This window comes from Rissa tridactyla, chromosome 2, assembly GCF_028500815.1.
Source record: "Rissa tridactyla isolate bRisTri1 chromosome 2, bRisTri1.patW.cur.20221130, whole genome shotgun sequence".
Taxonomy (NCBI): Eukaryota; Metazoa; Chordata; class Aves; order Charadriiformes; family Laridae; genus Rissa; species Rissa tridactyla.
Window position 1 is genome coordinate 256,285 of NC_071467.1, and position 15,363 is coordinate 271,647.

Genomic DNA, 15,363 nt, shown 5'->3' on the forward strand with positions numbered 1-15,363 from the left:
ATCTATATTCAACACAAAAACTTGTAAAGGCGATGGAACACTAGGTCTCCAGACAAGGACTAGAGAGAATTCTACTCACAGGACCAAGGTATTTCCCAGTAAAATAGCTGATGGGTTTGCTCAACGCCTGAATTAACAGGACAGGAGTGCTATTTTTGACAATGAAGGAGGAACATGCAATGTCACTGGCTACAGAGAGTCACTTTGAGCTGCACAGCAAGTTGATTGTGTAAACTAACCAAAAGAGGAACAACAAAACCCATGGATTTCACAAATTCATAGAACCCCTCCAAAAATATGGGGAAATTTGCCAGAAAAGCCAACTGGACTGAGGGTTAAGAACTTTATGTCTATCAACATACATTGAAAAAGCAAAACACCAAGGAGGAATCAGACCTAATTAAACTTGAAGACACTGCTAGAACAGCAGCAAATGGGCTCGAACTGGACATAAATATATTTAGGCTGGAAAGAAGCTTTCAAACTCCCAAAGCAAATTAGTTCTCCATAAGAACCATGCGTTAAGAAACCAAACTGGTGAATGTTTGTTTGAAGCCTATGAAAAGAACGATTGACACGAATATCAACCTGAGAAAGGAGGAACTGGATCCAGTAGCCAATAATAGCCTTTCAGTTTCATTTTCAATATTTCACATTACAGCCCAGATGCCACTTTTTGCACTAAAGCGGTAAGTTATTTCTTCCCAAAAGTGCATCTGTCCTGAGGCTGCTTCAGAGCTGCCTCTAGACTTCCACGATGTCTAGACCGACATTCTGGAATCACAGCTCCCACCCCTGCAATCACTCCTGCCACTGGCTTTCCTGGGTATTTTTCTCTTCTGGCGTTTTTTCTCCCTAGAACCAGGGATGCACCCACCGCCCAGCAACAGCTCATCTCAGCTGTAACAACAGATCCGTGATACTCCCCTCCCAGAAACAGGCTGCTCAGCCGAGGCTGGCTCCTTCCTCTGCAGAAAGGGCAAACCTTCATTCAGCAGGCAACAGCCAGGGTTTCCTCCTAATTCCCCCCAGGCAGACAAGCGTCCATGCCCTCCACAGAAAAGTGCTACTGGGGAAGGAGAAAAGTGGGAAAATTGAAAAAGCTGCCACTTCAGCCTAGAGCTGTCTTCTCCCTGAACTCCCACTGGAGACAAGGGGAAACCCATTTATCGTCGACGGAACCGAAGCACAAGCCAAGGGAGCAGCTGAGTCTCCCTCCCCTCTCCTCTGCCCCCTCAGTCCTACCTGTGTTTCTGCCTGCACGTCCCTAGGGAACACACTCAAGCAAGGACTGATTCCATTTCAACCTGCTTTTCATACCTTTTTAATACAGCCATCTTTTAACAGATTCGCTCGGTCCTGAGAGATTTCCCAACTTGCAGTGAGTGAATGTGTACCATTCTGGAGAAACCAGAAATGCTGCAGACATGGACAGGCAGCCAGGGAGGCCTGAGTATCGCCCAGACCTGAAACAGTGCTCAGTGCTCTGCCTTGCAGCTGCCAAGGATTTTGCAACTTGCCCTTGGCAGAGGCACAGCACAGGCAGAGGCAGCAAACTGGACGTTCACAGCGTCCAAGTGCCGAAGCGTGGAGCTCTGGTACTTCAGAGCCCGCTGAAAGACCAAGTTGTTCCTCCAGGTGGACCCAAGGGAGTGGGGGTTTAAGGGCTCTATTCCAGAAGGCAGCAAGTTTCTGCACACACAGGCATCCTTTTGTAACTCGCTGTACATCCGGAGGCACAGAAATGTCTAATCCCTGCATTTCCTCACTTGAAACTTTAAAGGAGACCGGATTGTCAACAATGACACAGAAAATACAAACATGCAATAAATGCTTCTGATTCGTATTCGGACAGAAGCGTGGTTTACACGCATCACATGAAGGTGACGAATCACACTTCGCTCCAACAGCAGCTGAAGAATCCATTTAATTTCATCAATTAGGAATAATTATTTTAAAAGTCAAAAGGACTGCATAACTTGTACTCAAGGGTCCTAACAACTGACTGAGATCTCGGATACGCTTATACAGCACTTATAAAAGTCTGGAATCTTGAAACCCTGAAATACCATTTACTTTGAGCTGCTAGACTGAGATTACGCAGGATGATGCCTGTAAATATCAGCTCGTCATCCTAGCACCACCTCCAGAAAAGTAACTGAAGAACACGCATGCCTCTTACCAGGCACACAGAAACGGCACTTGTGCCAAACAGCTGAATTTTATGAAAATTAAATCTCTCAAAAAACACACACACCTCCATTTCATTCTTTGACAAGACTCCAAACCTGGCTGATAAAGCAGTAGTAAAGATCCAATAAGCAGACTTTTGTAAAACATGGAACTTGTTATCACAAAACATTCTTAGTGACGTCGTATAACGCTGGTTTTAGGGGTGTGTTACCCAAGCTAAGAACTAGCAGAGACCAAGCACTACTCATCAGCGAAGAGCCACAAAGGAGGGTTCTGCTGAGAACTGCGTCAGGTCTGATCTTATTCCAAATCCCTGACAGTAAAAATTCCATGCGAGGGAAGGCTAGGAGCTTTCAAGTGCGGGAGGTGGGGGGGGAGAGACATCTTTTTATCTTTTCATATCATCAATAATTTTTTAGGAAACAATTATTCCGCGTCTGTAAAAACAAAGGAATTAGGGATACCCAGTGAAATCTCAGCAGCAGCCTTAAGAAAATGCTTTTTAATATAAAGCACGAGCAAATTACAGAATTTATTACCACTTAATACTGTGGAACTAAAATGTATAAAAGGGATTGGAGAGCAGACAATTTCGTAGACCACAGCTCCACTGTGTCTGGTACAACGGTACGAACAGTTCAGAAATCCTGAACCACAGGTGGCAAGGACCTCGGAAAATACCAGCGAAAGGATAACCATGTCTCGCTGAGGTCTGTGCGTCCTAATCCCTGAGGAAAGTCCCTCAGACCCACCATTAGAGACGTCTTTACACAGACATCACTTTTGACTCTGCGTGTCCTTTTTCCAGGAGCAGCACAACAAAAGAGAGGGTGCTTACGCGGCACATAAATGCGAGAGAGACACGAGTTCAGGAGCCAGAGGCACTGACTCACCAGGTAAGATGAGAAGAGCTAAATCTGGCTTCAGCAAGCAATAACTCACGAGGACAAGGGGACAGGCTGGAAATATCAGTGACCAAATGGAAGGTGGGAGATTACTGCATGAGCTGGTGAGAACTAAATTAAAAACCAGCAACGGAAAAAGGAGCATGAAGGAAGGATCCTGCCCTGGCAGAGAGCAGCCTGCTGGGCAGGAGCTGAAGGTGTTCTGGCTCTGATGCTATTTCAGAGGTGTTTTTTAGTTGCCAAGGGAATGGACACTTACAAGGCAGAGGTGGTAGGGAACAGATCAGAGGAGGCAAGCACTTTACCACCTTCTCACCAAACACCTCTCCACCCGGTGTAGCACCAACTGTAGAGAGCTGCGATCCCCAGTGACTGACAGCACCGTTAAGAGCAGACGAGACAGGCGACCTGCAATGCTAAATGCTCGGTGTGCTCCTGCAGATCCCCTTCCCCAGAGAGGCTCCAAGACAGCAAACAACCTTTTATTGAGCGAGGATGAAGAAAGGATGCGTTTTTTAAAATATTAAAAATGATGACTTTCAAATCATAAATAAAAAAACTAGGTCCATACAGATATGGTTAATCTTTATATGAATATATATAGATACAAATACATAGCTGTCATATAGATATGAATCATCTATCATGATACATGTATGAATATTCATATCTATATATGAGTGGCTTTATAGAGATATGATTTCATCTTAATATAGGGGAAAAAATGTTTACAGTGAGAACAATCATTCACTGGAACAACCTCCCCGAGGACGTGGTACAGTCAGGGTGCTAGATAAATTCATCTAGGCCCCTTTCGTAGAATAGCTTTGTCCAACAGCCCCGTGTCCTCCCGATGTCCCCAGCGCTGGAGGCAGCACTGCAGGGGGGTCTCCCCCGAGCAGAGCAGAGGGGCAGAATCCCCCCCTCGCCCCCCTGCCCACGCTGCTGGGGATGCAGCCCAGGCTGTGGGGGGTTTCTGTGCTGCCAGCGCACGCTGCCAGCTCATGGGCAGCGTTTCCACCCTCCCCAGCCCCCCCAAGCCCTTCTCTCAGGGCTGCTCTCCATCCCCCCACCCCCAGCCTGGGCTGGCACCAGGGGCTGCCCCCACCCCGGGGCAGGACCCTGCACTGGGCCTGGTTGGACCCCAGGAGGTTCACACGGGGCCACCTCTCAACCCGGTCATGGTCCCTCTGGATGGCATCCTCTCCTTCAACCTTTCCCACAAAAGGTTGGACCTTTCGAGGTCCCTTCCAACCTGGGCTGTTCTACAATTCTATGATTAGTTCTTTCATTAATGAATTCTAGAAATAGGGATTTTTGTGTGGTAAAATCATTGGTATAGTAATTCATTTTGCACCATTCTGCCTACAAAATTTCACTTAGAAACTTAGTCCATCATTTAATATACAAATAAAAGACTTAAAGGACTGGTGAATTTACAGCTCTTCTAAGATCTGTTTCAATGGCTAGCCTCACATTATCATTTCCACTTTATGCTGCTAAGGGCAGAGAGCACGGTAGGAGAGTGTTTGTCCAAGGTGACAATGAGATAAATGGAAAATTCTTGCGCTAAGCCTGGCATTGCTTGTTTTGAAACAACCATGTTTAAGCACACCAACAGTCTGCAGGACAAAACTCACTAAGGACCTCGATGCTGAATACAGGAACAAAAGTTAGGTAGCTAAAGAGAATTAACTAAATCCACAAACAGAAACTATCACATTTGAAGTGGAAGAAAAACTATGGAATTTACTGAAGTCTGAATAAACTCTGTCATGTTATCCACCGTCAACAAACCCGAATTCAAGCAGAACAGGTGAACGAAAAGGCGATGAGGAAGACAGGGAATGGAAATCCATCTTGCAAGACAACATTACAAGAGTTTGGTTTCTTTAATGTAGCAAAATGAAGGCTAGGAGGAGTTGTGACTGATGTCCGTAAAAATATACCAAGGACAAGCAGATAAAGGGTCAGATGGCCGGAAAGAGATTTTTCAAGATGAGATATAACGAAAACAATGAATTAGCAAATGTAAGTTCAGCTTGAAAGTAAGTTTTCTAATCATTCAAGAAGTAGAAATCTGGAGAAGTTTTTGGTTTCTCACAGTAGGAGGAACCTGAGTGCACGCACAGATGCCGAGTAACTGCAGGAAACAATCCATATTTAATAAAAGGTTTGACTGACTTTTATACTCTCTGGTTGCTAGTGATGGTAGGAGACTTCTATGATTCTATGACTTGACTTCAAGATTTCTTCCAAATAATCTGTGTTATCTTTGTCATAAATTTATAGCTTGTTTCCATCGCAAGGTCTCGAAACTACTCTAGGAGGCATCTTTCTCCTCTATTACAGACACAGACGGAAAATCCTATTGAGTTTGCAAATAGGGAGCAGTTTTTAAAGGCATGCAAATGCTTAAGCCCCATTAATTTCTACAGGGGTTATTTTAATGCCTGAATTTTTTCTATAATGCTTGTCCTAAGCAGTGAGACCCGTATCTGCTATATACATTACATTTTACTATTTCAAAAGCAAAAACTCAGTAGAGTGTTTTGTTTAAACAGGGTATCCTCTCCCTCTCTCTGTTAAAACCACCCCCCTATTGCTTCCTGCTCCATTTCAGAAAGCAAACCAGGTGACTGTGCCATGCTCTTAGAGCAGGAAAAGGACACTCTGCAGGGAGTTCTGCATTTCTGTGAGAAATCCTTCCATGGTTCGCTACTTGGTCCTCAAGAAAGCTCCAGATCAGGTAAAACTTGCAGTTGACACCGAGTGATATATTATGGTGAATAAGCAGCAATCACACAAGTAATATCTGTCACTTCGTAGGTGAATCATATTCAAACTGTGCCTTAATAGACCAGAATGTGAAGTTGTACATCTACAAGAAGAGATTACAATCCCTACCTCCAAACTGCTGGAGTTTCCCAGCGTAAAAAGGAATACTAAGGGCCCTTCAGCCCAGTAGGAAAAGGTCATAAAAACACTCCTTTGGCAATACATTAAAAGCCAGACAAATTCAAACAGAAATTATGGCATATTTTTCCTTGCTCAATGGAAACTTCAGTCTTTTCAAAAATTAAATGAGAGAAAGCAGTGTTGTATCTTCTCATAACTTCGAGAGGACTCTGCTCTGTCGGAAAGTATATTCTAGTCAAGCCAGCTGAGCAAATACAGGTGACATGATCTTTATTGCATTATACAAGAGAGGTTTATTAATCTTTTCAGGCTTTAAAATTTACAGGTCACGTTGTGGGAAATCAAATTTGCTACATAAGAACTCTGAAGCCTGACAAAGTCCTGATGAGTACGCGGTCTCAGCCAGTAAACAACACAACCAGAGGTCCAAGAGTAAAGGCAGCAGCATCACTGGGATGAACAGGACCACTCCTGCCAGCTGGGCACCCTGATGCCATGCGCTACCTGGGACCTTTTCAAAGCTGAACCCTCTTACACTGGGTGCTTCAGGACCAAGCTGTGCTGACACCGTCTGCCTCCGGCAAACGGCAATTGTGGTGCCAAGCAGGAAGCCTGCCTTCAGGCGCAAATGCTAGTACCTCTGAGCAACTTCCACAGGACAAGACTCCTTTGGAGAGAAGACTTGACTCGCTTCTGACTCCAGAGCGATAAGACACAACATCTGAGCAGAAGAGGCTGTCAGGATATTTGCCACCCTCCAGCAAGGAAGTCGAAGTGCTTCCAACATCCAAGATCAGCCCAGCCCTTTCCTAGGGAGAGAAATTAGCAGCACATCCTTTCTAGACAGCCTTGTGCAGCTGGCAGAATGTGTCCCGGGAGAAGCAAAAGCCTGTCAAGCTCCTCAGCCAAGTTTTGCCAGTGCAGAGCCCCTTACGATTCCTGTACTTTCAGGTGCTCTGCAGAGGATGGGTTAAGCCTGGGCAAACACAGAGGGATGACATCTGCCATTACAAAGAAGCATCAGCCACCTAAACAGAATTTGGGACCCTCTTTCCACTATTATCTTCAATGGGTACAGCAGCTCTTTCTGGACTACTCTTCAAAAATTATCTCAAAACAAACAGACTTCAGGTGCAACCTCGTGCCTTCAAACAGCAGCTCAATACGCTTCTTTTCTCCTCCAAAAGCCTCCCTATGACCCAGATACAGCTATTTCTGCAGTGCAGATGGAGTCTGAGACAAAACATTGGGAACGGAATGCTGTCCAGATACCCACTACCAGATATCAGATGTTTTAACAAAATTATTTCTTTCCCTGTAGCAGAGTCCCATTGGCGCCAACAGCTGAAGAAGCTCTGGAAGCGCCAGCTGCACACATAGCACCGGCCTCCCTACACTACAGAAGTTAGGCAGATGTCTCCAGCTCTACGCTGGCAAGGTTAGTCTTTGGCTCAGGATTATGGTTTAGGCTTAAAGAACACACAATCAGTAGTTCCTTCTCTCTGAGAGCTGTATAAAATTAGACAAGGAATGTCATAGCAGCATTATGAACTTAAACTGTGCTGCTCGAAGGGCACCAGGCTCTCTCCACTCCGCAATGGTCTTGCTTGGTTTATCAGCCCACCGGTTTTGCTATAACAGGCTCTTCTGAAGGACATTAAATCACCCTGGAAACAACAGGTAGACGCGATTTCTGGGATCCGTCTCTTCCCCAGCTAATTCTCCAGTCAGATGCTAATTAGTCTTTAAGGCCCTGAATATTTTTCCTGTTGTCCTCCACCTGTTCTCCAAGAGGCACGTGCTTTTCACAGCCGAAGCGCTACGGAAGACGGTGAGGGTGAGGGAAGACGGAGGAAGACTCAGCACGAGTGAGGTGTCCCGTTCGCACGGTGCCCGAGTCCAGCTCTCACCGACAGCACTCTCAGCCCGAGTCCCACAGTTTGCTTTCACTCATATTTCTGAAGACTGAATCTTCCCCATGAGCTGCAAGTCCTGGTAGGTGCCCAGCGTGATTCCACTAAAATGAGAGAGTATCACTGACTGGAGGGGTCAGTAACCATCCCCGGAGCTGAGCACTCCCCCAGAGCTGTAGGACTATCACCTCCCTCCCAAAGCTGGTCTGCTCTGAGGCAACACCACCCATCTGGTGGATCTCTAGGATGCTTCTCCTCAGGAACTGCATTACCACGTTGCTCTGTTCAGTGAGGGAACAGATCTGCACAAAGGAGACTGCACTGCAGGGACAGCAGAGCACACCCGAGGCCTCTAACCAGCCACCCCCCTCCAGACACCACAGAGAAGCTCCAGGCACTTCCACCAGACACAGGCGGAGCCGGGGCTGGAGCCAAGGAAGGGACAGGCACATCCATTTCCTCAGACAAGGCTGAGGTTTCCTGGGCCACTGCACCTCGAGGAGCAAGAATGCAAATGGACCGTGATGTCTAACAGCTGGAAAGAAGGACCAAGAGCTGTGGTTTCCCAAATGAGGGACCAGGAAGCACCCGGCTGTACTCAGATGCGTCTCTGAGTGACAGAAGAGCTATGCAGAAGAGAAATGCAAGACATATGAATGTGTTTTTCAGTGATCTAGAGCTAAGGTGGACAAATCTTCAGGACACACTAACAGTGTACCACATCTGAGCCAGCTCATGTTTCGCCTGAAGTGGAAAGGATTTGTCAATTCCCTCCCAGAAGGTTTTACTCCAAAACCAAGAAAGAAAAGCCTCCGTTTTACAGCTGAGGGAGTAGCGAAGAGCCAAGTTCACCGAGACCACCAGGCCGGCACTCTCATGCAATACATGGATCTGGTACCATTGTACTGTCCTAAGAGAAGAAACCTCCATGCAAGCCCTTGGTACTGACAATAGCTTCTGCCTCTTGCCAGGGCAGCAGCACTCTGCTTCCCGCAGCTCCTAGGAGACACGGCCTGTAGAAAGCCCACTGACCCGAAGGACCGGGCAAGCCTACTGAAAACTTGGAAACAAATTCAGGAAGTTAATCATACTCAGAGGATGAGCTAAGGCAGCAAGAGACAGGACTTCAAACTTTGGCACAGAACACCACACATGTGCCAGGGGCTTTACGGACCCTCTAGTGCCACCTGCCCCTTTCCGATGTCCCCCAGTGCTGCATGGGAAGACTTGAGGGGATTCTATAGCGGGGGGCTGCACGAGATGCACGAATCATTAACTCCAGTCCACCATTCCCATCCAACAGCAGTGTCCCAAGTTAGATCCTCCTCCCGCTCCCAAAGGGTCATACACAGCACCCACCAGATTCCCGAGGCCTCTACTCCTTCAGGGCTACCCACCATGCCCAGGAGAATGCATTTATTTTCTTCCACCTTCTCTTTCCTCAGTGCACAGCAAATAGGAACTGAATTTGCCGCCTCAGCTCCCTCTGGGTTTTTTACATTTCTTGCATCTCACTCCTGATCTGCAGCAGCCATTCTCACCTCAGGTACGGAAAAGTAGGGAAAGGAGTTGAAAGCAGGGGAGGAAACAATCATTGTGTGTTTGTGATCAGTCAGGTCCAGAAGCCACTTGACCCAGAGAGATCAGAATTTCCCCTACAACAATGGGTGAGCCTGGGAAGCAAATCAAGCAGACTGAATGATTTTTGGCAGAGAGAGAACAGTAGGAGTGGTACAGACCTCTTCCTCCTCAATGCGAGCAGGTTCAATCAGCAGATTATTGGCTTGATCAAACGACACCCCCTGTTAGGACAGGAACCAGCAAAGAGGCATGCGGATTAGTGGAGCATAAACCAAACCCACCACCACTACCACCACCACCCAACACACAAACGCACACCACTCTGACAGGTCTGGCCACACCACACCAGAGCAGACCCCATCACACCGCTCCTGGTTACCACCGACCAGCGAGCACCCGCGACAGGGCTGCTCCCGGGCTCACACCACGCAGAGTGCCACCGCTCCCTGGCCCAGCGAACTGGAAGCTGTGTTTTTAAGGCCGTATTTCGTCTGTCGGCACTCTGAGGCTGTGACCACCAAGCTCACAAGCTGAACACTATTAGCTGATTGTACCCGCTCTGAACTGAGTCGTTCAGTAAAGGAAGGATTAAACAACACAGGAGAAACGCACGAAGGGACCTCTGGTGCCACCCAGCTGCTGCACAGGAATGAAGCGATCCTAAATCAAACTGCATTAGTCCCTCCGGCAAAGGGAAGAGCCTCCACTGGAACCACGCATCCTGCCAGACACCCAGGGATCTGCTCTCAAACACAGGAAGCCTTAGAATTTCTCTTGAAAACCAACTGTCTTTGCTAAAAACCCCCTCTGGCTGAAGGACTCAGCATCCTACATGCCCTGTCCTATCTCCTCCTTCAATACACGTATGCAGCACCTCTCCCTTGAAACTCCACTGCACAGGGACACTGCTTCCCACACTGCCACTTCTGGAAGATGGCTCAGGAGGCAAAGTAATAAATCTGCCGTCATGGAGCAGGCATCCAGCCCAGCCCCACGAAAAGAAAAACTGTGAGTTCCAGGCAGAAGGCTTCGCCGATAACAAGGGTTAACTTTCTGATAGATACACCCAACCTGTGGTCTCAACGCCTATGTAGACCCCACAGGTTTTACCAACGGGTCAGTGCATCCTCATCTCTGAGTCCCCAGCTGAAATAAGCTTTCTGGATGAGGACATTTCCCAAGTATGGCAGGTCTTGGATGAAGGGGATGCAAGATGGCTCTACACATTCTTACAAGCAGCAGCAACTTCTTTTCATACTGAAGAACTTCACAAACAGGAAGGAAACCACAAGCCTCGTCCCCCAGAGCAACGGACGTGCTGTAGGAGCTCAGATTCAGCAAGGCAAGCGTCCACTGAAAGAAAGGCTCCAAAGCACACTTGAGTGCAAGAACCTTTCCTGAGCAATTTGAACTCCAGTGTGGGGTGGAAACGATCCCAGCAGTGTGGAGTGTGTGCAGTGACGGCAAGAACAGATTTTACTCCAGCATCTTCTACCAGTACAGAGACTCACATCTCACCCATGAGATTTGTCAGTCTCAGACTATGATGGAGATTCAGCCACATCCTAATCCCTGCCTGCCAAATACACCTCACAAAATCATCACACCAGCTTCAGTAAGAACCTCATGCAGTGTCCCTCATCACTATATTCCCATTCTACTGCGAGGATCTTCCTCAAGCAAGAATCTCTGTGTGTCGCTAACCAAACACAGTGACTCTGCTGAGTAGACCAGGGACCTCCTATCTCACCAGCCCCAAACATAACCGGAAAGGCCCACCGCGGCCCCATGGCAATGGCAAAACTCCAGAGCACAAGTTCCCCTAAATCCCAACGCACACTTCATCAGACTGCAGCTGCATGGGGGCAGGCAGAGGGTGGAACCAACGGGAAGGGCACGCTCCTGTCTACTCTCACTACTCGCTCCTCTCCAGGAAGCGCTGTGGCAGGAAGACCTGTGTAAGCAGCCTGAACACAAGCCTGAGATTAGGTCCATCCAGGGAGAAAGCTTATCCTGTTGCGAATGAGGTGCAAGAACCGGCAAGCAAGGAGGCGATTGAAATGAATGGAAGAACCTGTCAATGGTGGGACAAAAAGACCGTTCTTGCAGCACAGAACACAACATCACACATAATGGGGAGGGTGCAAGAATCTGGGTACAGCACAAGGAGTCAGGCATAAGCAACATGGCACAGCTCTTGGACAACCATATGAGCCCCAGAACAAACTTCAGCTCTCCCACCCTCAGCGTGGTCTCCTGAAGTGCTGGAGTCTCTTGCCAACATTTCCGTTGCTACCACATCAACCTGGTTGGTAGGGCAAAGTAGCAGAAGGGAGGTCTGGCACCCCTCTGACCTTTCCCCCTCCCCACAAGACCTTACCTTAACCGATGGCTGAGCAGATAAAGCTCCGTTTTTTCTGTCATCCTCATCCCATGCTTCCTCCTGATCTGCGGACTCTGTGTTGTTATTGCAGCCTCCTAACTCCTCTTCCTCTTTGGGAACTCCATCACTGTTCAAGCCCTGCAGGAGTGCCACCACTGCCTCTGGCTTCGGCAGTTTAGTTATCTTAAAGTGTTTCTTATAATGGGGCGTGTCCTTGCGGATAAGCCTCTGTTTCTCCACTGGGAACGGTCGCTCTTCGTCTTCATCCTCATCCTCACTCCGTATTAGTGTGTCCTCAGCAAAGTGTACAGTGGGCTACAATAGCAAAGCCCCAGAAAGCTTGTGAACCTCCGGTAACAGCCATGTCTGTAGGCAGTGCAGAAACCCGCTGTCCCCCCACTACCAACACAGGCGAAGCCAGTGCTGCTGCTTTTGTGCTAAAGAAGATAGGAATACAGGTCAAAATTTCACCATACTTGCCTTTTTCCATATCAGCTCCTTCACCCAGACACATCTTCTGTCAGCTCCAGGGATTCAGGGCACTCAAACCTGTAACCCTGATTTTCCCATAGTCCCTGTCTGGCTCCCACACTGTCCTTCCCAGTCTCCCATGGACCCAGCTCCCGCAGGCTGCCTGAATCTCTGCTTGCACTTGGCTTCCACCGCCCGTATTTGCCTCCAGTGATGCCCAAATCACACTCATCCATGCCCAAATCACACATCCATTTACCATTTTCTCTGAACCTTTCAAGTCCTTCCACTTTTTATCATGACCCCGCTGCAGTTCCTAGGCTCCTACCTCATTGTATTCCACCTCCGCATCTTCCTCTTCATGGTCAGCAGCTTCCTTATGCTCCTCTTCAGCTCTGGGCTTTGCCTCCTTCTCCAGCTCCTGCATCTCCAGCACCTGCCCATTTGTCCAGCTCCTCTCTCCCTCCTCTCCCTGCTCCTCTCCCCTAAAGTCAGCAGAGGCAGTGCTGTTGGAAAGGTGGGAGTCCTCGCTGCGATTTGACATGGCGCTCAGCCTCTTCTCCTGAGAAGATGATTGTAAAAGTCATGACAGAAACCAAAGCAGCAGATGGAGCAATGCAGTGCAATTGCTGCGAGGTGGGCTACGATCCAGTACCAACAGAACCAGCGTTTTCTTCAGGCTGCCCACTGTTTTCCCTGCCAAGCCTGCTGCATCTCACCTAGGTCCACCCTTGTTCTACCATCTATGGAGGCATTTATTCTTAGCATCACACCCAGGCAGCAAGATGCCTCCTCCGAGCACTCCGTTCCCATCATTCTTTTCTAGGAATATCAGAGCCGTCTTTTCCTCTCCCTGTGTTATGAAAAAGCGATACCAGCGCACACAATTCCCCTTAGGCTGTTCTCTGTCTCCTGGCTGCATCTCTTCCTCTATCTCAGTGGCTCCAGCTGACACCACAGGCAATTCCAACCCCTGGAATCCAGGCAATCCATCTTCTGTCCCTTCCAATCTTTCCCCAAAGCAAGTTCTTTCTGCCCAGCTTACACACACTACCTCCCCATTATCCGTTTCTTAGTGAACAGCACTCACTTCTGAGTTAGGAGAGTTCAGGTCTGCATCAGGCTTTGCAGCGTGTACCTCATTGCGCCGAACTTCAATCACTTTCTTCATAACCTTCAGTTCACTGGGATGAGGGGTTGCTCTGCGCTGTAAGCCCTACGGGCGAGAAACAGGAGATTCAACAGTCCGAGCAGCACCTGCCGTGCCTCAAGACCAAACCACTTCAAATAACATATTTTATCAGAGTGACGGAGCCCCGGCTGGACATGACCCAATGTCACGTTGCAGGATATGATCTGGGTCTCTCCACTATTATAGCCTGCATCTGGGCACAGGAAAGAAAAGGAGGCAGATGTCACGTCTCAGAGCTCTCTCTTGGACATTATCCTGCTCTCCATTTGATAGAGGGGTTGGGAGGATTTCTATATAGTTCTATAGAAAGGTGGGGGTCAGTCCCTTCTCCCAAGGAACAGGCAATAGGACAAGAGGAAACAGCCTCAAGTTGTGCCAGGGCAGGTTTAGGATGGATACTAGGAAAAAATTTTACACCGAAAGGGTTATCAAGCATTGGAAGAGGCTGCCAAGGGCAGCGGGGGAGTCGCCATCCCTGGAGGGATTGAAAAGCCGGGCAGACGCGGTGCTGAGGGACGTGGGGTAGTGGTGGTTTTTGTCAGAGTTGGGCTGATGGTTGGACTCAACGACCTAAAAGGTCCCTTCCAACCTAGGCAATTCTATGATTCTATAAATTGTGCTTCAGGCTTAGTAAATGCAAAACCATCATCACAGAAACCCCTAAAGGAACACATAAGGTGGAATATCGTCTTAATCAGTCTGGTGTCTCTTAGTTTGTGTGACAAGCCCATATGCTACCAGAATTTGTGACGCTTAGCTAGTTCCATCCCAGCTAAGAGTCAAGAAAAACAGTATTCCAAAATTAATAATGATGTTAAAAACGATCAAAACACCCCTCCCGAAAGCTCCAAACACCAGCAGCTTATCCATACTGCAAGGACAGATGCAAATACAATTTATTAGAAGGATTCAGATCTCAAAAGAATCTCTCTCCACAAGACAAAAAGGGGGAAAAAACCCTGCAGGAGATTTAAACCAACAGAGTAATTGACAAAAACTGAAACTTTTATCCTGCCCTGTGCATCTGCAATGAAAGCAAAATGATCTGCGATAGTTTTTGAGGCTGTCTACACCATTTAGCTACTTTAACAACAGGATCCTCCCCAGCATGGGCTTGCATCTGGCTCCATGCTTGGAGGGGTGGAGATTGCCAGGCTCGAGTTTGGCTGTGCAGCTCTTCCCCATGAGGGGGGTCAACTAAATCCAGTCCTGGCACTGCTCTGACTATCAGGATCTCTGAGCTACCTGAACGCTCCTGGCAGGTTAGCAGTCACAGCTCAGCTCCCGTGGGACAGCCATCACACTGTAAACCTGCACAAAGGCTCTCGGGGAATTCTTCTATACCTGCTTGTCTCCTCAGGACACCAAACGCCCTTTGGACTGCAAAAATATAGTACGTGTCTGCAGCAATATTACAGGGTGAAACATGGACACCATAATGGCTCCCCATCTTAGAAAAAAAGTTTAGATTGTGTCTGTTTCCATTGGGAGCTAACAAGCCTCCAGAAACTCTTCTTCTTACCCGTCTCTCAGCTCCAGACTCCTCTTCATCATCCGCTTTGGGTTCATCCAGGAACTGAATCACACTGACCCTGTTTAAATTGGTGTCTGTCCAGCTCTCATCCACACTGTTCTGCAAAAGATTCTCTGGGGAGAAAGATAACACAGTGGGAACTACTTTCTGAACAAGCAGGGTTGTAGGCTTGGATTAAAGACAGTTCTCAACCCATGAGGGCACTTCTGTTGTATCTGTCCATGGCATCAAACCACAGAGGCCTTGAGGACAAAGGATGTAGCCTCCAGATC

At 47.9% G+C, this 15,363-nt stretch overlaps 1 protein-coding gene across 36 annotated transcripts in view; it reads right to left on the bottom strand.

Moving 5' to 3' along the window:
• The window catches only part of SCRIB (scribble planar cell polarity protein), a 117,881-nt gene that overhangs the window by 70,030 nt on the left and 32,488 nt on the right, over nucleotides 1–15,363 (bottom strand). For 35 of the 36 annotated variants that reach the window (XM_054189675.1, XM_054189670.1, XM_054189667.1 and 32 more), the window contains exons 12-16: nucleotides 15,080–15,204; nucleotides 13,456–13,581; nucleotides 12,694–12,927; nucleotides 11,892–12,209; nucleotides 9,670–9,732 (exon numbers count right to left, since the gene is read on the bottom strand). In XM_054189675.1, coding sequence (XP_054045650.1) covers nucleotides 9,670–9,732; nucleotides 11,892–12,209; nucleotides 12,694–12,927; nucleotides 13,456–13,581; nucleotides 15,080–15,204 — 866 coding nt within the window. The remainder of the gene's footprint in view (nucleotides 1–9,669; nucleotides 9,733–11,891; nucleotides 12,210–12,693; nucleotides 12,928–13,455; nucleotides 13,582–15,079; nucleotides 15,205–15,363) is intronic. The other variant, XM_054189668.1, reaches the window with a different exon arrangement.